Raw genomic sequence first — 27447 nt, forward strand, 5'->3', positions numbered from 1 at the left:
TAATAGTACCCTCAGGTGGATGTGCTGAAAGGCGGGGCAGGAGGGGTTGGTGGCAACAAGGGGTCCTACTGAGCTGGCCTGTTCCCTTCAGATGGAGCAGTAGGGTCTCTGGGCTGCTTTTTCCAAGGAGGCCAGCAGCAGGCTGTCAGCTGATGGAGGGCCAGACACGCATCCTGATGATGGTCAGACTGCGACCGGCACAGCTCGCTGCCCTACTCCAGGGCGGAGTTTCATTATCGCCGCGGCCCGGCTGTCACCCCTGGGTCTGGAGCTTGCGGCCCCTCCAAGCCCTCTTGCTTTACAGGGTGGTTTCGTACTCCAGCCGTTCCTGGATGAGAGCATCGTCTTTGTACTGCAGCCTCGGAGGCGACGGGGAACCTTCAAAGGCTAAAATGGCCTTTCGGAGGCTTCGGTCCAAGACGTGTCTCTCCCACGCTGGGTACCTATTCCTGAACAGGTCAATTTTAATGACAGATTCTTCAATCCGTGGTGGGCGAGAGGACGGGGTGGACGGGGCCGTGGGTCTCACCTGAAACACAGGCACGCACCCGTCCCGCTCTGCGAATTTCTGGTCGCGGTCGCCGGCCACGCTGCGGGTGTTGGAGAGGGACCGCAGGGCGCTCGTGGCCACTTCTGGAGACGGCGTGAAGGCAGCGGCGGGGTCCCCACAAGCACAACTTGGGGACCGCCCGAGTCTGGGTCCGTTGGGGTGAAAGAAGGCATAATACATCAGCATAAAAACAACGCCAGTCAAAAAGCTGCTGAATACCACACACAGCGCTGGGATGGCAAACGCGTCCGCGATCTGGGGAGCCTTGTAGAGGTACCAGAGGGCACTCAAGGCCGTGTTTTCCACAAGGATCACAAAATAGTAAATGAAGAGCCGGCAGCGTGTCCTGCCCTCCTTGACGTTGAACCAGCTGAAGATGTAGATGATCCCCACCACCATGTCGAACACGATCTCTTCCCATTTGGTGATACAGAACTCTGTCTCACAGTGGACGATCCAGAAGGTCATGACGCACCAGTGAAGGACGATGAAGATCCCAAAGTAGAGCTGGAAAACCGAGGCGAAGAGCGCGAAGGTGATGACCCTGGCCGCGATGGTGAAGAATTGCCAGCAGAACTGGAGGACCACGGCCATGTAGCTGATGGGCTTCTTGTCATCACGAGAGTCCCGGAGGGCCTTCTGGTAGGAGGCCAAGGCCCAAGCCAAGGACACGAGGGAGGCGGCCGCTGTGAAACCTGCAAAGGCAAGCAGGAAGACAGGCTGTCAAAAGCGAGATGCAGTGTCGTTCCTGGAAAGAAGCCACGTGGGGCTGGGGGCTCGGGGCAGGCTAGCTTCTACCACAGCAAAGCTCTTCATTTCTCTGAGTTTTAGCTGGACCAGACACTCAGAGGGGGGTCCTAGGATCTGTCCTCTAAGGGGCCCCAACTATATGGACAAGACATGAGGCTAATGGGAGTGCTCCTGGGGACCAGCACGGAGCCTGGGGCTGAAGATGGGACGGGTGTTAGCTTTCTGTGTATTCGGTGTAAAGAGACTAGGGAAGTCCTTTTGTCTGGCGCGAATATAACTGTGGATGGGAGGTAGACAGAACTTGGTTGCTATTTCATCTTTGCCACTCATGACCTGCATGACTTTGGACAATCATTTAAATTGGCGTCCTCATTCAGAAAGTGGATGATCTCCAGGGCTCCCTGTCAGCTTTGAGATTCTGTGATTGAAAGGGACAAATAATGACAGGAAACTTGAGGGGCTAGTTGGTTTACCTTTCTGCTTCTAAACAAGAATAAATGTAGTTCATTCACCAAAGAAAGTTAACTGCATCTTGAAAATAAGAAAAGGGGCCCATGGAATCTCCTTGGCCACGTTTCTTGTGATACCTGGTGTGCAGTCTGTCCTGATATGATCCGAGACTCTTCCTACAGCTTCCTTCCACTCAGAAGAAGAAATGTCTGCTCACCATCACGCACCTCTTATTCTTTCACAAATTAAATATTGCACAGAAATCACGTATCAACCGCTTTTCTTACTATGCAGTGAGCCCCATTTGGTGAGTATCCCCCCAAAATTATGTTTCCAAATTAAAAAAATCACTCTTATCGCTCTCCTCCACTTTTGCTCCACCTGCTGTGTCTGAAACGTCACCTCTGTGGTCGTGGTGTGGACCAGGGCTCACCTGAAAACACACCACCTGCTTCAGGAGAGAGCTCTCTGGGGAGTTCCACTTTGTCACCGACACGTCAGGTCAGTCTGCATCGCAGCTGGTTTACTTAATAAGCCGTAACGAGGCTTACCAACGCTAACAAAGGTTCTGTGCGTTTTTAAGTCCAGCTGGCTTTTCCTCACCAGATCTACTCCTAAACATAGTTCTCCCGCTATGGAATGGGGGTTGCCAACAACTTAGGATGGAGTTTGCGCTTTTCTTCTTATACTTTAATAGAGAAAAGCTGTTGTCTATGGTCCTTGAAGGATGAATTTCAAAAAATGACTTTTGTGGGAAAGAGCCACACTGATTGATAGAAAAAAATTCAACCTCGAAAACCATTTCTTACACATTCTCCTTGAGAAAGGTGAACTCCAAAAAACAATTATTGATAAAGAAAATATTTTCCAACAACGCGTCTCATGTCTGCTCCCAGTCAAGCCAGCAGAGCATCCCCATCTTACACTGGGCCTTCAGGTGTTTTTCCGGCCAGCAAAAGACCTTTCATTACTGCAACCCTCAGGCAGTGTAGGCAACATTCCTAGGTCCGTTAGCCACCAGTGCACAAAGGAGTTTGCGATAATATAACTTCTAGGCAGTGGAAGCACCAACATCTATTCTAAAGCACCTCCAAGAGTGAGAAGAGAGGGAAGGAGGAAAAGTTACAGAAAGAAGAAACAAGGTGAGAGGATGGGAGATAAGAGGTGATGGAATAATGATGCGAAGGACATACTTATGATCAGTTTCGTGTATAAGAACAAAGCATAGTGCCATTTGAATGTCAACACCCGTGTGTGGGACGCAGAAGCCCTCAGGAGCTCGCTCCTCATTGGCACCATTCGCGACGGGGCGGGTTGCTTCTTGCACAGACTGTGTTCTCCTTATGCATTTGAGCTGTGCACCTGGCCTGCTTCTCCGCCTGCACGCCCTCCGGGTTTCCACCCGCCCGCATCCTTCGGGACCGCGCGGAGCACAGCGCCACCTTCAGGAGGATGGCTGCATTGTTGGTCAGGCTCCAGCCAAGGAAGGAGCGAGCGACTCCATCGGGCAGTCAGATCAGGGTGCCAGTTATTGAAGGCTGTTATTCAAAGCAGTGAAAATAGTAAACAACAACAACAGACTTTACGTATACAGCATCCTAAAATTATCCGTTGTCAGATTTTACGAGAATTGGAAAATTAGCTTCATCCAAATTCCCCTGTAATCATCACCCCTTTTATTATTACGCCCTAAAATAGGAATTCAGCCTGCATTTGACACCCCATGAAATTGTTATGACAGTATTCTGGCAGTGGAAAAATGAAGATTTTCTATCAGCTTTGCTTTCTACGTATCTTACAATTTAAAAAGTCATTACCAATGGCAAATTCCGTGCCCATCGTAACCGTTCCCTTCATGAATTATCTGTTTCACAAGAACTAGAATTTCCCTTGTTCATTTGATGGTGATTTTCTTTTTCGTCTGTTTAGCAATTAATTTGTATAAGACAAATATATGCCTGAATGGAAAATAGGGGCCATTTTAGAATTGCTCCTCATTACAAATTCACACCCACCATGAAACGCTTTAATTCTTTTGCTTTTTATGCAAATGACATCAGCTCAGTTGTTTCAAATGCCAACGTAGATGTCCTCCACAAGGCACTGTGTTATTATAGGGGTAGAATTCTCTAGAACTTCTGGGGCGCCGGGCTGGAACACGGAACTCTAAGCGCTCCTTTAGCCAACAACATATATTTTAACTTTTTATTTGAAAAGAATTGTGAACTTACAGAAAAATTGCAAGAATGAAAATAGTAATTGGACACATAGATCTTTGCCCAGATTGTCATTCGGCCTCATTGGCTTTATCACTGCCTTCTCTCTCTCTCTCTCTCTCTCTCTCTCTCAAACATTTGAAAGTATATTGCACACACCACAGCCGCTGTGTTCCAAATTTACAGGTTGAAATCCTACCCCCTAAAGGTGATGGTATTAGTAGGTGGGGCCTTTGGGAGGCCCTCACGAGCAGGAACCCTGGAGAGAACCCTAACTCTTCTGCCATGTAAGGATATCACGAAGAGTCTTCCACCCAGAAGAGAAGAGGGCTCTCACCAGAACGTTCTGGAACCCTGACTTCCGGCTTCCAGATTCCAGAACTGTGAACAAGATGTTTCTACTGTTTATAAGTCCGTGTATATAAGTCCGTGGTATTTTGTTATAGCAGCTGGAAAGGACCAGCACAATGATTCTTTACCCTAAAATACACCAGTGTCTCTTTCCTACGAAGAGGGGTATTCTCTTAGATAACATTTATCGACTTCAGTCCATTTAACATTGGTACAATTTTTCTTTTTGATCCACCATCAATGTTCCATTTTCATCAATTGGCAAACAATGTCCATCACAGGATTTTCCCTCTGGTATAAGATTGAGTCTAGACCCAGGTATTGCATTTGCTTGTCTTATCCATTTAGTTTTCTTTAATCTGGAATGTTTGCACAGACTTTTTTTGCCTTTTATTATTTGGCATTTTTTGAAGAGTACAGTACCTAAAAAAGAAAGAAAGAGAGAGAGAGAAAGAAAAAGGAAAGAAAAAGAAAAAGGAAGGAAGAAAAGTGTTCCTCTGCCTCATTTTGGGTTTGTCTGTCTGTTTCCTCACAGTTATGCGTTCTAAGCTGGAATACTACATAAGTGACACCGAACAATATTATTCCCATCACATCATTAAAATACTAAAATATAAAGATTCCTTCTGCAGTCCTGGGAGGTGTACAGTGGGTCTCATAGTATTTTCTTTCAAAACAATGAATAGCATATAGCTCATGAAAACTTCATTCTAAGGTAAAAACCAGCTCCAGGGGACTCCATGGGATCACACTATTTATTCAAACGTTAAAAAAGGTGATAAGACCTCAGAGCTTCCCTAGTGCAACAATCTCATTTTAAAGAAAAGAAACTGAGTCTTACTCTCTCTCAGGCGTTAAATGATTTATCGACCCTCCTTCCTCTCCCTAACTTGTCTCCAGTGGAAATTATGGAAGAGGTGTGGGCAAAAGTTCTATCATCTGCATTTAAACATTATCTCCTCTTGGAAATAATGGATAAAGGGATTAGGATGGGATATAAGACCCTTGAAATATTACAATCCCAGAGATCATTGTATGTTGAAACCTCTAAACTAGAAGGGGACTACTTCTGGCTCCTGAATGAAATTAGTTCTCTCCAGGAGTATGTTTTATATCAAGCACACCCCCGCCGCCATTCTCTTCCTTCAGATCACTTATCCCAGCTTATAGTTATGTTTTATTTTGTGCTTGTTTAATCATTGTGTTTCTTACTGGAGTGGACCTTTAGGGAAGGAAAAGTACCTGCTTATTTACTTTTCTGTCATTTTGTGCCTTGCATGGTACCTGGCATATATTATGACTTGGAAGGAAGAAAGAAAGAAAGAAAGAAAGAAAGAGAGAGAAAGAAAGAAGGAAAGGGGGGGGAGGGAGGGAGGGAAGGAGGGAGGAAGGAAGAAAGGAAGGATTCTAAAGATAGAGTCAGAACCACAGATAGAATGAGACATTCAAAAACTGTGCACCATTCTTCATTGCTCTCCTGTTCTGCTTCTTTGCAATTTCAGTCTGAGCTGCAAATGCCAAAACACTGTGAAATGAAACCTGTCCTCCCGTTGTGTCGTTCGTGGCCTGAGTGTAAACAAGTGTTCCTGGAAAAAACCTAGAGAATGCTTTATAGGATTTATAGCCTAATTCCCTGGATGTAGGAGACTCAGGGAATTGAACCAAGTACTCTAATTCTTTGATTCTTCGACAAACAGAATGAGCCTGTCTCTTTCCTTCTCCCTAGGGAGGGCAGAACTGCCCTCCTGTAGCCCTTCCCCTGCTACAGGCCAGCCAACAGTTAGTCTCAGGGAAACACCTGGCCACTGGCCCATGTTCACAACGAATCTGCAGCTGGTGAGAAGGGCTCTTTTTTTTTTAAAGAAATTATTATTGTGTAAAATTTCAAACATACATAATAGCAGAGAGAACAATAGAACAGGTATACACTTCATGCCGAATTAACTCCTAGGTCTGAGTTCTGAAATCCATCACGAGGGAAGCGTGAGGTTTGGCCGGCAGGGGGCGCCTCTCGACGGAGCGTTGGCTCGCGCCTTTCTGAATCTTCCTGATGCCCCTCTCCCTCTACTGCGAGACAGAAGAGCTGTGCTGGAAGCTGACTCGCCGATAGCTGATGTTTCTCGGCTCTTCCTGGGAAGTCTGAACTGGTAGCTCTCAGCGCGACTCCCTCTAGCTCAGCTGGTCCCCCAGCCACCTGCCAGCGCTCCCTTTCCCCCGAGACAGGAAATGCTGTGCTCTACCTTGAAAAGCCACATCTCTCCGGTTAATCCCTCCTCATCTTTCAGTTTCCAGTTTAAGCACCATTCCTCTGCTTAGGGAAGCCTGTCCCATTTCCTAATCTAAGTCCAGCTCCCCTGCTATAAGCGCGCACCACACCTTGTGCTCTGCACACGCACCTCAGCGTGCCAGCAGCATCTCTCTGCTTGGGTACCAATTTCCGAAAATAGCCCATTTGTCATCCAGTAGCTGCTCTCATATTGATTGCCTCCCAATCTGCCCACCATCTCGATCGCAAACTTATTTCCCTTCTTTCCACCCCATTTCTCCATCCTGTCAATTTCAACATGTTTTGGAGGAAATTTTAAGTATTTTCTCACCAATGGTTTGGGAACGGATGATTTACAACTTAACTCTCCTCGTTATGGAGGCGAGATTATCACATGACCATTCATAACGTATATAGTCTTTCATCACAAACAGGATAACTTTTTCCCCCTAAAGTACAGTCCCTGAACAAACAGACAGAATATTGAATTTTAGATGACCACATAATGTTGATTTCTTGCAGTCAAAACAAGTTATGGTTTCCTTTTTTTCCCCTTCTTCACTCAAGTCACAGAAGATAAAACCTACAGCTTTTGACTTCGAGTTCTGAGTTTCTCTTACCCAAAAGAAAGATATACACTCTAAAAAATAAATTAAAAAAGAAAGTTACAGTTCCGTTAGTGAGTAGGAGGCACATAATCAGAGACAAGGAGGGAGTGTTTGTGGGGTCCTTGCTTTTGTGCACAGGGATGAGCTAGGTACCTACAGCCTTTGTCCAATTTAAATTTCATGATGACAGTTTGAGGCAAGCACTGCTTTGCATTCAGGGAAACAGAGACCCAGAGTGAGGCTAAGTAACTTGCCCAAGCTGATGTGATTAGCCAGGAGGATAGACGTCTGAATTCATGGATTCCAAGCTCTGCACCATGACCACAGACTGGATGGGATCGGCAGCCACAGCAGGTGGGATGCGGTGTGGACAAGTGTGTGAGGTGTAGAACTCTGGGCCGGTGGGACGGAGATGACCCCAGAATAGTGCCACCCTCAGGGGTCTGACCCCAAAGGCTTCCATCCAGCTGCTCCTTCAGACTCACCGTGACCACACTTATTCCCAGGCCAAGGGATCCCATTTGGGTTTCTTTGCAAAAAATGGATCAGAAGCACAAACACCTAGGAGGAAAATCAGGCTTTTCTTATCTTCGTATTTTCTGGACTAAACAGCCCTCCTAATTTTCCTGATTTTTTTTTGACCACATCACACAGCTTGTGGGATCTCAGTTCCCTGACCAGGGATCGAACCCTGGCCCTCAGCAGTAAAAGCATGGAGTTCTAACCACTGGACCACCAGGGAATTTCATTTCCTGATTTTTTTTTTTTTTTTTTTTTGCGGTACGCGGGCCTCTCATGGCCTCTCCCGTTGCGGAGCACAGGCTCCGGATGCGCAGGCTCAGCGGCCATGGCTCACGGGCCCAACTGCTCCGCGGCACGTGGGATCTTCCCCGACCGGGGCACGAACCCGCATCCCCTGCATCGGCAGGCGGACTCTCAACTACTGCGCCACCAGGGAAGCCCTCCTGAATTTTTATCCGTGGAAAAATGTTGCCCAATTCAAGAGTAGCTGGTCATGAAACCAGAAAGGTTTTCCATTTCTTCAGCATGTTTAGAGCTTGTCTCTTAGTTACAGAGATAAAAGCAGGAGATCCACTTGGCTGGACTCTTACTGAATTCACCTAGTTGAAAGAATGTAATAATTGAAAAAATGTAAAACCCCCTATGCTGTGATCTTTGTGGAGTGAGGTGAAGGGAAGGAAAGTAATACAAACTTCACTGGGTCTAAGATGTTCGAAATCTTCTTGCATTGAAACCATTTTATCTCTGTTTTAAACCTTGTAATAGTTGTGATTAAAAATATTTAAATGCTTTAATATGTTTAATTTTGGTAGGGATACGCACTCTTCTCGTAATCCATCCTGAGGATTTCAGCTTCTTTGCAAGGCAAATTTAAGGCTGCTAAGGAGTTGATAAGGGAAACACTGAATTGAAATTTTAAAAAGTATTTTAATAGGAAAGCAGTTGAAGAAAGTTGTTGGGAGAAGCAAAGTGTCTCTCCTCCTTAAGAAATGTGGAAAGTAATTGCCTTCTAATTGGAAGAAAAAAATCTTAGGTGATCTCACATAGCTTCAGCTCATCTTAATTTTTAAATTATTTTTAGATTAAAAGAAAAATCCCAAGAAGGCAAGCGTTCTGTGTGTAGGAATTTGAAAACATCTAATAGTTCTTCTCTAGGAAAAAATTCTGTATTTAGGAGAAGGTGAGAAGTCACCATTCTTTGTACAGTATTACAAATTGCAAGGTTAAATTTATATTGAAAATAAAAAGATGATAGAAATGACTACTCAAAAGACATAAAATAAGTAACCCGAGATGCCCAGTAGAATTAAATTTTTCTTTAGAGTAAGTTTATTTTCCATACCATTTTTTTTTTTACTATCAATCACTCTATTTTTTTCTTATAGATTAAAAAAATATATTTATTTATTTATTTTAGTTTTGGCTGCTTTGAGTCTTCATTTCTGCGTGGGCTTTCTCTAGTTGCAGCGAGCGGGGTCTACTCTTCGTTGCGGTGCGCGGGCTTCTCATTGTGGTGGCTTCTCTTGTTGCGGAGCACGGGCTCTAGGCACGTGGCTTCAGTAGTTGTGGCTCATGGGCTCAGTAGTTGTGGCTCGTGGGCTCTAGAACACAGGCTCAGTAGTTGTGGCGCACGGGCTTAGCTGCTCCGTGGCATGTGGGATCTTCCCAGACCAGGGCGCAAACCTGTGTCCCCTTCACTGGCAGGCAGATTCTTAACCACTGTGCCGCCAGGGAAGCCCTCTATGTTTTTCTAGAAGTTTTCGTCTGTTGGATGGTAGGGGGTGTAGTGGGGCAAAATGAAGAGAAATGAAAATGCCAAAAACAGGGACAGAGACAGGCAGACAGCAGCTGTAACCTTCTCTCACCTGGCAAACAGGGACACGGATGGACAAGAGCAAAATTAAAATAATAATTTTAAAAAAGACCCGATGTGGTTGACTGCTCTGTGGTTGACTTTCCACATTGTTTAGCCCCTTTATTCCTCACAGCACCACTTCTTGAATGTAAGTATTTTGTCCATTTTACAGATGGGGAAACTGAGGCTCAGAGAGATGAAATATTCTTATCAAAGGGCGGCAAACTTTTTCTGTAAACATAAGAAATATTGGGGGTTTTGTAGGTCGTATGGCTCTCTGTCAGAAGAGTTCAACTTTGCCCTTGTAGGGAGAAAGCAGCCGTAGACAATACTTAAACGGAAGAAAAAGTAGGTGATGGGCTGCATTTGGTCCATGGGCCTTAGTTTCCCGAACCCTCAGCCGACCCATGGACACATTTTTAACAAGTAGCAGAGTTAGGATTTATACCCACATTTTTCTGACTTTAAACTCCCTAAACTCATTGAACCATTTTGGACCAATGATGAAACCTGGTAACTTTGGGAACACTTTTTGAGGTGGCTATAGTGTGATCGCTGTCTGGATTAAAGCCCAGAGGCCCTGTCACCATTCACCCAACCAAAGAAATGAAGCTACAGGAGTGCGCTGTTGCACGGTATCCTGTACGTAGAAAGACGTCTGGGCACGAACAGTCGACTGTAAAGTTATCTAATCAGGAGCACCAATGCCACACCTCAGTAAGCTTAATCATTTCCAGAAAAGCAGGTAGGCATCTGCAAAGTGAAAGGGCAAGATGGTCCCCGGGTTCAGGCGGTTCCCCACCTGTGGACAGACCAGCTCCTGCTACCGTACCAGTGGAAGCGTCTGAGACAGAGTCTTTGGCTGTTTCTCTTCCCTTGTGTCCCAAGGGGCTTCTACAGTCTGCCATGCATGTAAATGTGATGGCCCGCATGCCACCAATCACCTGCTAGTGTCACCAGTATAGACAGTTACTGGCCTGTTTAGAAGGATCTGTGATTCAGGGCATCCCTGGGAGAGTGACAGAGTCTGGGTCCCCGGGGTTTAAAATCAAGTATTAATTCTAATGAAGGCTGCTGTCTATGCACCCACATTCAGAGTTATTCATGCTTAGAGAACTTGGAAGGGGGCCCAGAGGATACAAAATGGTGACACTAACCCAGGGTAAATAGAATTAACAAGAGTGAAGCACTCAGGGGCGGCAGGTGGCCGGTGTCGGGTGGGTGGCGAGGTCGGAACAGAGCCAAAGATGTGTTCTGGGAGGGCGGGGCGCCGGCATGTGATGCTCGCGGTGACCTGAGGAGGCGTAAATATTTGTGTCTCTGGACACGAGAGCCAAGAAGGTCTTTTCTGGTAGGAGAGTTGAGAATCTGCCTACATGGAAGAGAAGAAGGTGAAAAGAATGCCGCTGATGGAAGAGGGTCCAAAGCGGAGACCTGGGAGGACACACCAGCCGGCCTGTGTGTGGACACGTGTGTTTGGTGCCCTCGTCCAATGATAGGAGGATAACAGGGTTGCATCCTGAAGGCCCAGACCCAGGTCCTCCCCTGCTTCCCTCCTCTCTGTCCCTCCCTCCATGCTTTCCTCTGACAAACACTGACACCTATTAAGTGCCGATCGCTGAGGACACAAACGCAGGTCCCTAGAGGGACAGCACGTGGGCGTGGGAAAGAGACATACTCCAACGTGATGAGCAGAGTGCAGAGGAGAGAAACAGACTGTACCCCGAGGGGAGACAGCCCAGCCAGGAGCCGAAGCTGAAGGTGTGGCCGAGGCTGGAGTGAGGGCGTTTGAGCAGCGGAGAGCTGGCCAGGGAAGCCAAGAGACCATGGACGTGACACGCCAGGCAGGAGGATGGGGGCCTTGCCTGGGAGCCAACGGCTCCTTCAGGAGCTTGGCGGTGAGGCGCGTGTGAGCCCTGAGTGGCTGGGAGACACCCCCGGCAGAGGTGGGGGGCTTGGCAACACATCCATGAAAATGGGGGGAAACTCTACCTACTGACCCTGAGCCTCTGCGCAAGTCACCGGATTACACCTGTTCTTCACAGGTTTGAGTGAGGGTCCATGAACGTGTGCTCTTTAAAGTATTGGTGAGCAGAAAACTCTCTACAGAAATAGGATTAGCCTCTCCAAAGCCTAGCTTTCCTCTTAATTTTGCACCCTCTGCCCCCTCCCCAGGAGCTCTTTTATGTCTGGATTCTTACTGAAGGAGGTTGGCTTCAAGACAATAACAGGACAGAGAAAGAATAGAATAGCAGGTACAATTTATAGCGTAAAGACTTTTTCTCTTTACAGATACGAAAGCAATTCTTTTGACAGGATCCAGTTTCTAAAAGTCACTTGGAAATAGGAGGAAAAAATAGTTGGCATTATCTACATAGGTGGAATTTGTACTTCATTTTGTTTGGATTAAAAGCAGGTAAGATGGAAGCCACTCAGTTGAAGGAAGGAGCGGAGGTGGAGATACGGTGTCAGGGATGCAGGGAAGTCTGAGGCAGGAACAGGTCTCCGTGGCCCCATCTTGAGAAACCCAGGTGATGGGGACAGTGTTGGTCACAGGATTTCCCTTAACTGTGTACAAGAAGCGAGGCTCCCTGCGGGAGGGCAGGGCGCGGCCTGGGGCCCTCCCGAGAACGCAGAGGGGGCGGTGCGTCGGGGGCAGCAGCTGCCCCCAGACCGCCTTGAGGCCCTCGCGAAGGACAACGGACTCTTCATTTATCTGCTTTCCATTGCTTCTTTCCGCTCGCTTCATTCCTCAATTTCTGGCGGAAATGGATGTCCTTTCAAATAAAAGCCCTTTTTACACCATGATGTAGCGTTCTCGAAGGATCCCCAACGTCGAATTGTGGGGCTCCTGCGGGCTTCAGGAAAGAGGCCTTTTGGGGGGTGAGGGCTGGAACCCCCGCTTCTGCTCTCATTTCCCGGCGCCCTGTCCTTTGGGTTGCCTGCGTTTTCACTCTGCAAGGAAGAAGCCGGCTTGCGCTCGGACCATTTAATAATGCAGCAGTAAATTGTGCCTTCCAGCCCCGCCAGGCCTTTCTGGGTGATTTACAAGAAATGACTCGATACCCCGAGGCCTGGGATTTGTAGCACTATCTGCTCTCACGGCGGGGCTGGCTCAGAGAAAGGCGACCCGCCGGGAAGGGGGTGGGCGGCGGCGCAGGGGCGCAGAGCCAGGGAGCGGGGCCTCGCAGCCGCCCCCCGCATCGCCCGGCGTCTCCGCGGTCCCGGCCCTCCGTGCTGGCCGGCGGTGGGACCCTCCGTGCTCTGTGAGCATCTAATGCTGCGCGAAGAGCGCCTGGGGGAGGGGAGGCACCGCGCTCCTGTCCCTGCGCAGCTCACATCGCCCGGCTCCGGAGTCAGGAGGGGGCGGAGGGAGGGTCTTGCCTCGGGCTTGCCGGGCCTGGAGCAAGTTGACGCCCCTCCTTTCCCACCTGCTGGGCCCCCTGCGTCAGGACCCCATCGGGCACAGCCTCCTACCTGGTCCTTCCCATCTCCATCGCCCACCCATAATCGGTGCTCATTTGTGGTTGAAGGGAACTGCCCACAAAAGGGCATCTGATCAGATCTCTCCACAGATGAAAACCCTTCAGGGGCTTCCGGCTGCCCTGCGCGTAACCAGGTATCAAGCCCTTCCAGGACCTGCCCTTTGAAGACCCTCCGGTTCTCTCCTGCTTCCCGCCCCGCCAGCCCCGTCCTCTGTCCTGCTGTGAAACGGCGCAGGACCCTATGGTCCTTACCCCCGTGTCCTCTGCTGGCCTTTTGTCTGTGGAAAAACGTAGACCAAAGAATCGGATTAATCAGAGAAGTGAGAAAATGCAGAAGCAAAGCAAGACAGTCCAAGGAGACCAAATAATAATAGTTTAGTCATTGAGCATAGTCAAGTACCTGTAGTTCCTCCTTGAGGGCTATGGATAACATTCTGAGCTGTATCCTGGGAGCTGTCTTACAGAGACTGAAACCCTCACCAGGTGGAAGAAGGTAACTACATGATGACCAGGCTGTAGCAGCCGTGACACAAGCTGCCACAATTCCAAGAATTGGCCTCAGAGAAATGGGAACAAACCAGCGCTGGAACTGAAGATTACCTGTACCTAAGACAATCGAGATGACGTTGGTCAGACCACCGATGACCAATTTCAAGATGCCTGTCAGAGCTGCCTGTGCTGTTTCTGCGCGCCTCCCTCCGCCTATAAAAGCTTCTGCCCACTGATCGTCGGCATGGGGCGGGCGGAGTTGGCCTTTGGACAGGAGTCCCCCTCATTTGCCCACATCCAAAATAAAGCAAACTTACATTCCAACGACCTTGCCTCTTCGTTGGCTTTTGAGTGGTGAGCAGCTGGACGCCACTTTTGGTTACACTTGGGCCTCTGTGTCCAGCCCACCTGGCAGACTCCTTCCTCCCTTCCTTCAGCGTCTACCACCGCAGGGGAACCGCCATGCTGCCCCCCTCCACCATGTAAGACACCGAGGGGGGAGCCTGTCTGCCCCTGGGCGCTGTGCTGTGGTTTAATCACACGGACAGACTAGACTCTTAATCTGAGGGCTGAGGCGAGGAATTGGGGAGAGTGGCTGTGAAGGCACTTTGTAAACTGTAAGGGTTTTACAAATATTAGGGTTGTCTCCAATGCTCAAAAAAGAAAATCCAAAGGAGAGAACCTCACAGTCTGGAAATACCGAGGAACATTGTGAAATTTCTTTTAATACTTCTCTGGGTGTGAGCGATACCTTCTTGTCCAAAAGGTAGCCTATCAGACCTGTCAAGGATTATCCTGCTCTCAGATGAGGAAATGTCCATCACTTTGGGAGATCTGAAAACTTGTGAAGGATACCCGGCTTCCAGGTCCTCTGTCCAGGGGTGCAGAGAACAGTCCAACCAACCCTTTCTAGTATAACCTTATTTCAGAAATAAGTGAGCCTTTCACCAGCTCAGGTAAGCTAGTTCCATGTGCACCTTACACGATTATAGCAAGGCTCCTCCCAACAACTACTTTTACGAATACGAGGGTCACCTTTTAGCTGACCTGTCCTATTTCGAGGTGCGCTCAATATTTTGAACCAGAAAACTGTTTGGGAAAAGCCGCATTTACTTGAAATGACCTATGTCACTGCTAGTTTGGGATGATTATGGAGAGTTAACAACAAAATCACTAAAAAGGTATAGAAAAAGAAAGGATAAAAAGAAAGGAAAAGCGGGGGGAAAGGAGGCAAAAACTTTAACTCAAAGTAGAAATTATTCCTGGAAGTATGAGTTCACAGCTAAGTTTTGGCTTCGACAGGGTTGAAGACAAGCTACCCCAGAATATGACACCTTGGCAAACTGAATATTTCAGACTGAAAGAACTTGAGAAACAGCAGGTACAGAAAGGAGTTTCTGACCTTTTCCTGAAGCTGGTCATGAGATCCTCACGTGAGAGGCGCCCTCTCCAGCCCAAGAGGAAAGGAGCATCCTTATCTCCAAAGACGGAGGGACTCAGAGAGGAGGCAGAATGAACAGGCCGTGCTAAGTCTCCCCCAGTTTACTGCATACACATGGCTTATACCCCATTTGTCCTTTCACATTTTCCCATGACTTCCCCATCTTCATCAAACCCAGTATCAAAACACGCAGGTTTTTCTGCTTCTTCATGTCTTCACACCCTTCATGAGGATGAAGGTTCATGTGTCACGTAAAACATTTATTAGATAAATGTGTAAGCTTTTCTCTCGTTAATCCGTCTATTGTTATAGGGGCCCCAGCCAAGAACTTAGAAGGGAGGAAGGAAAAGATATTTTTCAGGTCCTACAGCTCTTACAAATCAGCTTTTGAAAGCAACACAGTAAGTGGTTATGAAGATCGCTAATAGCAAACGAGAAGCGGCGTCAGGGGACAGGTGTCCAGTGAGAGGCTTGCAGACCTGCTCGGAAGCTGTCTTAAACAGAAGGGAGGAGGGGCAGGGCTCCCGAAACTGTGCTAGATGACTAAGAAATGGTGACGAAACAAAAAGGTACAATTTCTCAACCTATATAACGTTTGACATGCATGTGTGATTAAATTGAGTTAAACAGTATGAATAGACATTCAGCTATTTCATCTCCATCCCCCAAAGTTTATATATTTAAATTGGCTTCAAAGCTATTTTAGATCTTCTCCTTTCATTGACAAAATGGAGAACTGCTTTATACAAAGAAGCACCTCAGAGGGCTTCCCTGGTGGCGCAGTGGTTGAGAGTCCGCCTGCCGATGCAGGGGACACGGGTTCGTGCCCCGGTCCGGGAAGATCCCACATGCCTCAGAGCGGCTGGGCCCGTGAGCCATGGCCGCTGAGCCTGCGCGTCCGGAGCCTGTGCTCCGCAACGGGAGAGGCCACAGCAGTGAGAGGCACCTCAGAATCAGGTAAATACATGAATCCCCAGTTCGGTCTGTAGCCTGAATTTGGAACACTTTTAGAGGCCCAGATAAATAAGTAGTAATGACCCCTTCATGATCACTTTTCACACTATCGTGCTGCTTTTGAGATTCCTTTGTACTTCACTCGTTCAATTCCACAGACACTTACGGGGGCCCTCCTAGCCTACCTTGGTTCTGCCCTAGGCTAAGGCTGAGAACCCCAGGGAGATCCTCGTCCACCTCTCTGCAATCTTTTGCATTTCTGACCCCTGTCTGGGCCTGGCCTTCCATCACGTTTCCCCCTCTGACTGCTCTGATGCCTGAGCCAGCCCCTTTGGAAAGCCTACCCTGCCCTCTCCCCACTGGCTAGAAGCTCCATTTCTGTGTCCCTTACCTCCTCGCATAATCTTGATTTCAATTTTCGAGCCGTTTATTAGCCTTCTCTTTTTGTGAGCTCCACGAAGGTAGGGACTGAGCCCTATTGATTGTTATACTCCCAGAGACTTGAAAAATGCCGAGCACACTTGATAATTACTAGATAAATAGCACTGAATTGAACTGAACTGAACTTGGATTTGCTCTAAATTGGGGTATTGTTAAGGATGCTGTTCTTGCCTGTAAGAAAGAGATACAAATGCCCTGGATCTGGGACCGTTTATTAGTGTCCTGGGGCACAGACCATATGAAACACGAATCATCAAGATTCCAACGTGCGTTCCTTCCTTGACCAAGACATGTCCCTAATGGAACAGAAGTAAATTAAATGCATGCCATCACCACGTGCAAAGGTTTCTCAATTAGGATTTTGTATGCCAGCAAGCAGTTAAAGGACAGTCATTTCCCAAGGCAGAGACCTTTAAACGGAAGTGAGCAATTCCAGATGCAAGGTTCTCTCGAAATCTTCTAAAACTGACCAGAAGAAATTATTTGAAGGTTTCTAAAATACATAGAAGGGTGATTTTGATTGCATGAAGGATACTAAAGTCTGAGTTCTCAGCAGAAACTCTGGGATTATATGTGTCTTAGAATTTTTCAATTAGTACAACACCAGGAACTGTACAATTTGGAGATAGTGATATATAAGTGGTCCAAGAGTCATGACAATTACATGACCGCTCTGAAACAAATCTAGTTCAGTTTATTCAGAGTGATAAACTTGTAAAAAAGACTTGAAGCAGATAATTATAAAATAAACATAGCTAAGTAAATGATTAATAGAGAATAAGAAAAAAATAAGAGTGACACCACAACCCTAGGCTAATATTATTATTCTAATTGAACACTTCAATTTATTTCTGAGCTTCCAAGAAGCCAAAATAAAAAAATGAGTTAAATAATTAAATATTAATTAATTATAATATTAATATACAAATATATAATATGTAAATATTAATTAATAGTTAAATAATTCTCAGTGTTGGATAAAAGCAAGTAGTACTTATCATGGTAAAATATTCTAAAAGCGGTGAACCAGCAAAGTCACTGTACTCTTCATGGGCTAAGTGCTGGGTTCACACAGCCTATGGTTTCCATTACAAACTTTGCCAAAAATCTAAGACAGCTTATATATGCAGTAGGTCTGTTCTGCATGGACTTTTCCCCTCAGGAAAGGAGAAAGGGCAGAATGGCCTGAAGATATGAATCAAGCATGGCATGAAACCAGCTTTTATCAGAGATTAGTAGGGAAAAGGGATGTAAACCATGGACAGATAATGAAGCGGGGTGCATGTAATGTGGTCTCCACTTTGCAAAAAGGACGAGATTTTTAAATAAAATCGGTGTTCTCTGCAAGGTGGAAGTAGGGAGTTGGCCCTTCTAAGGCTTCAGCAAGGTGCTTGATGGGACACTGAGAGAAGGCAGACAAGAAAACACCACAGCTGCTGCTGAGGGTAGTGGTGGAATGAGGCCTTGCAGGATGGGCCTACTGCACGCTTGACACTCCGCCGTTCCTTCTGATTGAGGTCCTGAGTGGGGACACTTGCAACTGGTGTGTGATTTCCACTGTGAGCCCTTCAGGACCATATCTATTTGATCTCTAGGCAGCAGAGACCCCAGACTGACTCAGCAGTCCTTCCTCTGCATTACCCGCTTTCCTAAGCCCCTCTGGGATGCCCTGTGGTTCGACAGAGTTGCATCTGCATCTTATGCATTCATGACAGGGGGAACACGAAAACTTTTATCAGGATACAGGCTGTGCTTTGGGAGGACAATTGAATTTTGCCCTTACGTTGTCCCAGGGCTATGAAAAGGGGCTACTGGTTTGTTGAAAGCAAACACCAGTTGTACAAATCCATATTTGATAGTGCACATCCCATATGACCAAATGTGATAGCCCCGGAAACAGTTGCTTAAAAAGTTTAAATATATATTTTGATATAAGAAGATTATTTAATGTGTGGTGGACATGGTCTGAATCGGAGCAGATTATTTCAAGTGTCTTTTTTAGCTTTGCTAAGATTTGTTTTTGAAGAAAAATCAGGTGCTGAACCACCAGAAAGAAGACCAATAAGGAACTAGAGGACTTAAACAATCACGGTACCAACTGGACCTAACAAACATAAACATATAAACAGACATGTTCCGACATAAACAGAACACTCCACCCAATGACAGTAGAATACACATTTTTCTCTAGGGTGTGTGAAACATTCTCCAGGGTAGACTACATGTTAGGCCACAAAACAAGTCCTAGTAAATTAAAAAAGACTAAAATTATACAAAATATCTTTTCTGTTTACAAGGGGATGAAAGTAAAAATCAATAGTAGAAGGGAAACTAGAAAATTCATAAATATGTGAAAATTAAACAGTACAATGTGTCACAGAAGAAATCCTGAGGGAAATTAGAAAATATCTGGAGGCAAATGAAAAGAAAAACAAAGCATATCAAAAATCATGGAAAGCGATGAAGAAGTGCAAAGAGAAAATTTATACCCGTAAATGCTTACACTGAAAAAGGAGAAAGATCTCAAAACAACAAGCTACCTTTACACCTTAAGGAACTAGGAAAAGAAGAACAAACTAAACCCAAAGGTAGCAGAAGAAAATAATAAAAATTAGCACAGAGGTAAATAAAATAGAGAATAGAAAAAAATAGGAAAAATATCAATGAAACCAAAAGCTGGTTCTTCGAAAAGATAAAAATAAGTTGACCAACCTTTAGCTGGACTGACTGAATAAAAGAGAGAAACAAATTATTAATATTAGAAATGAAAGTGGGAACATTATTACTGATTTTATGGAACTAAAAAAGATTATAACAGACTACTATGAACAACTGTATGCCAACAAACTGAATAACCTAGATGAAATAGACCAATTCCTAGAAATGCACAGCCTACTAAGATTGAATCATGAAGAAACAGAATATCTGAATAGACCTATAAAACTATAAGGGGATTTAATCGGTAATCAGTAACCCCCCAACAACTCTCCCCACCCCCCACCCCCCCCACCCCCCGCCTCCCCAGAGCTGATGGCTTCATTGGTGAAATACACCAAATATTAAAACAAAACAAAACAAAACCAGCAACCCTTCTCAAAGGCTTCCAAAAACTTGAAGAGGGGGAAATACTTCCCTTCATTCTACGAGGTCAGGTCAAGATTACCCTGATACTAAAGTCAAAGATACACCAAGAAAATTACACACCAATGTCCCTGATAAATACTGATGCAAAATGGCCTCAACAAAAGGCTAGAAAACTGAATTCAGCAGCGTATTAAAAGGATTATATCACACAACCAAGTGGCATTTTTGTTTCTGGAATGCAAGGATGGTTTAATATATGAAAATCAGTCCATGTAATACACTACATTAATAGAATGAAGGAAAAGAAAACCCACATGATCATCTCACATGATTCAGAAAAGCATGTGGCAAAAGTCAGCACTCTTTCATGATTAAAAGAAACACTCAAAAACTAGGAATAGAAGGAAACTACCTCAACATAATGAAGGCCACATGTGAAAAGCCCACAGGTAACATCATACTCAATGGTGAAAGATAAACTTTTCCTCCAAGATCAGGAATAAAATAAGGATGCCTACTTTTGCCACTTCTATTCAACATAGGATTGGAAGTTCCAACCAGAGTGATGAGGCAAGAAAAAGAAAGAAAAGGCAACCAAACTGGATAGAGAAAAGTAAAACTATCTCTGTTCGCAGGTGACATATCATATGTGGAAAACCCTAAAGATCTCACACACACACAAAGAAACTGTTAGAACAAATACATTAATTGAACAAAGTTGGAGGATACAAATCAACATGTAAAAATCAGTCCCCTTTCTATGCACTAACAATGAACCACCTGAAAAGAGGAGGAGGGATGGGGAGTTATTGTTTCATGTGTACAGAGTTTCCATTTGGGAAGATGAGAAAGTTCTAGGGATGGACAGTGGTGACGGTTGCACAGCAACGTGCATAGACTTAATACCACTGAACCATACACTTAAAAATGGTTAAGATGGTACCTTTTATGCTTTGTGTATTTTATCACAACAAAAACAATCAGGTGCTGTTCCTAGCTAAACTTAACCATTAAAGCAGACGTTGTACAGAATATCCTGAGTATTACACCTTGTCTGTTTCACTTAATTAGTTACCTGCCGGGAACCCAAAGTTATTTGGGTTTGAAACCCACGTAATTCCACCTTGATCTCTCCTATTTCTATCCTTTTGCTAGCACCTGCCCGTGGGGTGAATAGCTGTTCTTAGCTACCTGTGGGAACGTGTGGTAGAATGGCAAGAGGTTGGATTTGGGGCCTCTGTTTAGACTTAGAATTGAGCGCTAGCTCTGCCCTCATGAGCCCTAGGACACGTGGAGCTTCAGTTTTCTTATTTGTGAAATAGGGTTCATGACAGTAATTTCACAGGACTTTGACAGGGCTGGATGACACTGTAAATACAAAAGCACCTAGTATGGGCCTGTGGGCACCAGAGGGTTCAGCAAATGCTGGCTTCCTTCTTCTTTTGCTTCCATGAGTGATGAGTCTTCCTGTGCAAGGGAATGATGCCCGTGCCACGCAATTTTCACACGTTAGTGGTGGGACAGGACAGGAAGAGTGGTTTTAGTGGTTTGCATAAGGGTGTCCTGTGGTTAGCTAAACTGTAAGGTCCTGGATGACAAGGACTGGCCGTCTTTGTCTTTCATCTATAGGTCTAACATGCTGCTTAATAAATGCTTAGAGAATAATGCGTGAATTTTGTCAACGTGGCAAGATAAGCATCAAAATGACATTCACCTAGCTTTGATGACAGGGAGGGAAAAAATAGGTCATCTGGACCCTTAGGAATAGAATATGGCTTTCAGTGCTGCTGAAGATAAGACTTTAGGCTTGCAGAAATCCGGAGAAAAATTAAAGCTAGAAAGAAAAATAGAACTCAAGGATTAAGAACTTATTATTCATTTTTTCCTTCTTGCTGCAATGTTCTCATTTCTTTAAGTTTTTTGGCCCAATTTTCAGGAGCAGATGCTTTTCCCAGGACCTCTGACCAAATTGCTCCCCAACCTACCCCTCCTCCGTGGGCCACAGAGCCTTCTGGGGGTGACATTTGGGGCAGGAACAGCGTTTCTTCTTACCTCTACTCTCAAATTCTAGAGAAGTAGAGTGGAAGAAATGAAAGAAGAAAATGAATGCTATTGTATCTTTGACTCTATTATTTTTCTTCCCTCTTACTTTCAAGAGATCTGCATGCTCTGTTTCCTACAGAGATGAGGAAAGCACACCCAGGGACTGATAAACTCAAAACTGGAGGAAAGTCTCTGGGCTCCATCCCGAATTCCAGCTGTAGCCCAGACAAAAGAAAACAAACTCAGAAAGAAAAACCGTGGGCTAGAGACGGAGCAACAGCTGGATTTTAGCCGACCACTGTGTAAATACATAATTAGAGACCAAATTAGTGTTATTAGTGCAGGATGGCTCTCCCTGCCAAGCTGCTGCCATCAGTCACTTTAAATGCTCTCCCCATCATCTTTGCAAGTTTCCGCTTCTGGCCTGATTGGTCCCAGGGACCTTTCCACAATAGGCCACTGCAGAGGTGGAGAGTGAGCTCTCTCTGCTTGTTAACTGACTACCCTTCAGGAACACTTTTCAGGTTCTTAACCTGTAAATTTGCAAAGATAATACCAGAAAAGATAAGACGAAGCCCTCTGGAGCTGAAAAACTCTGCTCCCAGGGTCCCAAGGACTAACCGATGTGTGTCACAGGGTAGGCAGGAAGTGCTTTTCAAACAGCAGGAAGGATAATATTGAGAGGAAGTTGCCTTAATTTAAGGACCATGTTAATAACCCATTTCTTTAATGAACCTCTATACTCCAGGCATTTAAAATAATGATAATGTCTCCTTGATCTCAAGTAATAGTATTTTGCAGTGCTTTTTCATATATTATCTTAGTGTAGACGGTGGTCTGATATTTTTCACATGTGGTGTTTAACCTTTGTGCCTATAGTTTCCATAAGATGACTATCTAGAAGTCAGTCAACGCCCCTCTGGTGTCTGAAGATATTAGTTAAAGTTTCCTCATCTAAACAGAAGATGACCAAATAAAATAAGATGGCATTTTATCTTATGTTTGATTCAAATAGCAGATAAATTCGCGGAGGCTTTATTTATGGCCAGTGAATTCTTTCTCACACTGAGTTTTGCCACCTAGGAAGGCACTAGAATAGTCCAGTGGTTCCAAGCAGGGTCTCCTAGGCACGTTGCCTGGATGGAATCCTGGTGCTGTGACATTAGGCAAGTCACTTCCCATCTCTGATCTCAATTTTCTCATCTACAAAATGGGCACTCAGTTATGCAGCAAATTTTCGTGAACACCCACTTGCAAGTTTCCAATTCTAGGGATGCAGCAGTGAGCAAACCCTAACACGCCCTGCTCTCCTAGAGCTTAGATTTTATGGAGAGAGGATGCCATAAACACCTAATCATGAGGGTGAACGTGTTCTGAAGAAAATTAAAGCGGGGAAGGGGGACGGAGAAGGATGGGTGGGGAGGCTAGTTCTCCAGGTGGGTGGGAAGCCCCCCAGGATGGCATTTGGCAGGGCTCCTGGAGACCTCAGGGACAAGCCCTGCGGGGTCTGGGGGTGGGGGGGCAACTGTGCAGAGGGAAGAAGTGGTCGTTGCAAAGTGCTGAGATGGGGCTGCCTGCACGTTAGAGGAACAGCAAGGAGGCGGGCTGGGCAGTGCGACCCAGGGCAAAGTGAAAACGGGGGATGCTGGCCGGAGCGGAGCGCCACCTGCCCTTTCCGTGGGAGGTCATCGCACCTGCCACAGACCCGAGAGCCCGAGACTGCGGCCTCCCCGGCCCGGAGCGCGCGGCGCTGGAGGCGCGCCGGGGCCAGAGCCTGGAGGTTTCGGGGGCGCGCGGCCACCCAGGGCTCCCCTCGCCCTCGATCGGGGCGACTGGGGAGCGCGGCCTTCCTTCCCGGGGCGAGGGGGCCCGGTTGGTCCAATGGGGACGGAGCAGCCGGGCGGGTCCCAGGGGGCCGGGGGCGGCGAGAGCGCATCCCCGGGGGCGGGTCCAGTGGGCGGCGGCGTTACCGGCCTTCGCTTACCCGACACCCATCCCGAGATCAAGTCGTGAAAAATATCAGCGCGCAAAGCGTGAAACCCCGAGCCGGGGCCCTGCGGAGCGGGCCTGGGCCCCTGCTCGATGGGCTGGGCGGCCCGGGAGGGGGTGTGGCCGGAGGAGAGGAGGGGGCGGGGCGCGCGCGAGGGGGCGGGGACGAGAGGACCCCGCCCGCTCCTGGAGGGGCTGGCGGCCTGCGCGTGACTTCCGGCTCTCTCCGCATGCTCCCGGAAGCTGTGGGAGGGTCCTGAGCAGAGGGCGACACTGTCTGTCGGGCTTGGGCTTGTGTCTGAAAAAGATGTGTGGTCCCTGCAGGGGACAGGGATGAAGGCAGGGCTGCCGCTGAGGAGGGAGCCGCCGGAATAAGCCAGGAGGCCGGGAATTAAAAAAAAAAAAAAGCCACCGAAATGTAAAATTCCTAGTTTGCAACTTGCTCACGGTTTGGATGTGGGGTGGGAACGAGCGAGAAGAATCGGCGCTGAAAGTTTGGGGCTGAAGAACTAGAAGACCGGAGTTCATATTTTCTGAGATGGGATCTTTTGGGGATGACAGTAAAGATAACGATGGGACCTACTTCACTGGATTGTTTTGAGGGTAGAAAAGTCAATACGGCAAAAGTTTAGAACAGTGACATATAATAAACATTCAAGAAGTATTAGCTATTTTCTCTCCAAAGGACATTTAAAAACACTCAGCAGAATCGATGCGCTCCATATCCGTTACTATGGTCTATTAAAAAACATACTGAAATAATAAAAACGAACAAGTAAACAATCTGCCCACAGCAGTTTTGTAAAGTTAATATCAGAGCCACTCTTGTAATTATATTTTGATTGGCACATACACGTTTACAGTCGATCTTTTATGTGACTTTCACTGTTCAGATACAGTTCTAAAAATAATAAGGAAATGACAATTTGATAAATGGGCGTCTGGGACATACTGCTCAGAACTGTGATTTTCGAGCTCAAAAATATTTTTAACTGATCACTGAAAAGAAGGGAGACACTTTCATACACAGAACTGCATTGATAAGTCAAACTCCTTATCCTGATTCCTATGGGGACGTGTTTACTTAACTTTTAGGTGTGGGGTTGGGGAATTCTTGGGCAAGCTCGTACAGGCTTCATTTTTCAGGTGAAGATCACTACTGAAGGAAAAACAGATTGGGTAGACTGGCATGAAAACTGGACTTTTTTCTCTTTCAACTAAGATCAACTGAATAAATCCTGATGTATCAAATGCTACTTTATTATGATGGGATCATACTTTATGAAAATACTTCAAACATTTGAGAAATATTACACTAGGAGAATTAATTTCCCACTACATCCAGAATTATATATTTAGTGTTTCGTCTGAGGTGGATTTGTCGTAGGTATGACACATAGATATTCAAATTCAAAACCACATTCAAAAGCCAAATTGATTGCCTTTTGGAGTCTAGCTTTCAGTTTTAGTTTTTAAAGAGGATAACTGATCCAGAGTTGCCTGTAATTTCAGGTTGGTTTTATAATAAAAACATGCATTACTTACGTGAGTGCTCTGCAACCTTGAAACATTATTATCAATGCCCTGAATTTTTAGGTAAGTCATCTGAAGCTTAGCAAGCTGTTTTAAGGTCCCTTTTCTAAGGGACAGGGTCAGAATTTGAACCCAGGTCTCTGGCTAGCTCAAAGGCTGATACTTTTGAGAAAAGACAACAGGATTTTTTTTTGGAGGGGGGACTCTGTTTAAAGAGATGTACATGTTATCAGTTCCTGGTCCAGGAACTGGCTGGGATGCTGGATAAGAGATAGTGAGTGATTCTGTTGGATGTGGAAAGGTTTCCAGAGTCTTAATCTCTATCCATTAAGCATTATTTTTTAGAAGGGTTCTCCTTAACTTGAACAGCTCCATCCACTGGGTACAGCAAGTACTCCCTGCCCTCATTACTATTAACTAACATATATCAAATGTCTACCGCTGTCCTGGGCTCCTTACAGACATATAATCAAAGCCCCCCAGTGCCAGGCAAGGTCTCAGAGGGTCAGCAGGAGAGCCTTCATTGAGAAACTGAATTAATTTTTTGATTGACATACAGTTGATTTACAATGTTGTACCAACCTCTGCTGTACAGCAAAGGGACTCAGTTTTACACATTCTTGTTTAGTGTTCTTTTCCATTATGGTTTATCCCAGGAGACTGTGCTATACGGTAGGACCTTGGTGTTTATCCATTCTAAATGTAATAGTTTGCATCTGCCGACCCCAAATTCCCATTTTATCCCTCTCCGTTCCCCCCACTATCTATCTATCTATGTAGTGCTTTTGAGGCATGTGAACATATGCATTGGGAAAGAACTTCCTTTACTGTGAATGGAAGGATACAAAGGTTATTAACTTATATAGTGTTTGGGGACCACAAGCAATTAATATCACAGTGAGCAGGAAATCAATACAATCTTTGCTTTATCCCTCCCTGAATGGGAAAATGAGAACTGTGTGAATGTGTAAAGCTATGGGGTAAAGGGCAGAGTCACCCTTACAGTCTGTTTCTGTATGGTCAGCCCAGATGTTCATTCTATTGTTTCATTCAATTATTTATTAACTAATAATGACCAAACACACAATGATTTATTGGGAGTTTCCTATATGCCACACAATTTTCTAAGAGCTTTATAAACTATAGCTCCTTTAATTCTTGCAATAACTCTATGAGGTAGGTATACCATCATCACTATTGTATGAATGGGAAGACTGAATCTTAGTAGGTGGAGTAGCTGGCCCAATAAACTCTGCCAAGTATCATCTGTTGAAATGGCCCCTACTTGGCCTTTTATACTCTCCCCTAAACCACCGTGGCTGGAAACCTGCAAACTTCGTTTTCCAGACTCCCTGCTTAGTTGGGGTCCATGGGAGAAAACGGTAGGTGCATATAACTAATTAACTGTGAAAAGAAAACAGAAACTACCCTGTTTCTGGCAGTGGCAGGTGACTGCAGACTACTGAAGTAGGTGCCGGCAGTTCTAGTACCACTGGAAGTTGAGCATGGACCCCTACAGAGGCAAGAGCTAGCAAAAACCCAGGACTTCCGCAGCACACCTGTTGGATCAGGGAAGAGCAGTGTGGGTTCAGGTGAGTGCTACCTTCCTCCAGGATTCTAAGGCTTTCCGCCATTTCTGATCTCTGGAGACCTCCAACTTTTCCATTTTTTGCTCCTTCAGCCCCCAGATTTTGTCCTTTAATTCCCTAATTTAAATACCTTTATGTTCAAGATACCTAGACAGGTTCGTATTTTCCCAAACGAAACAATATCCTATCCATTTGACCTATATTATCTTCCTAAGCTCATTTTTCACAGTCTAAGTGTGGCTAGATAGTATCTTTTTGGTAATCTCAAAATGCTGTCGTTGGCGTATTCACCATTGCCCTGCTACTACTATGTCTGTGCCACAGCTCTGTAAGGCTGTGCTGGTCCAGTGCTCACAGATTCATAGGGCCCCTATGTCAACAGAGTGACTTCAGATGTTACAGCTGCAAGTTTGCTGGAGCTGTGTGAAATATCTAAAATACAATCGAATATCAATATACCATCTGTAAGTCTTGAGACTGAAAAAATGCAGAATTCCATAGAGTTTAAAGGTTTTATATATATATATATATATATATATATATATATATATATATGTATGCAGAATCTTATTAATTGATAAACCTGGGTAGTTGTGGACTTCTATAAATAGACTGAGGAATCTGGTAATGTGTTTATCCTGAGTCCATGGACGTGGGCTAAGCGACACTTCTTGTGGGTTATGGCATCATTGACATAGCAATTGTAACTAGGACATGAGTCTTATCAGCACTGCCCAGATGAACGCAGTGCTGTGTTGTGGTTAAGATCTGTTCACTTAACTGGAATGGCAACTGTCTTCCTTAATGGGTGAGAATCTTTCTAACTGGATT

The 27447-nt window shown here is 45.6% G+C and overlaps 1 protein-coding gene across 1 annotated transcript in view; it reads right to left on the bottom strand.

Moving 5' to 3' along the window:
* Positions 1-298: 298 nt before the first annotated feature.
* XKR4 (XK related 4) overlaps positions 299-27447 on the bottom strand; it is a gene marked incomplete at both ends in the record, with an annotated part of 322922 nt that continues 295773 nt past the window's right edge. Inside the window, one exon of the mRNA XM_082674791.1 lies at positions 299-1245. Coding sequence (XP_082530917.1) covers positions 299-1245 — 947 coding nt within the window. The remainder of the gene's footprint in view (positions 1246-27447) is intronic.

This window comes from Grampus griseus (assembly GCF_964374135.1).
Source record: "Grampus griseus genome assembly, chromosome: 17".
Classification (NCBI taxonomy): Eukaryota; Metazoa; Chordata; class Mammalia; order Artiodactyla; family Delphinidae; genus Grampus; species Grampus griseus.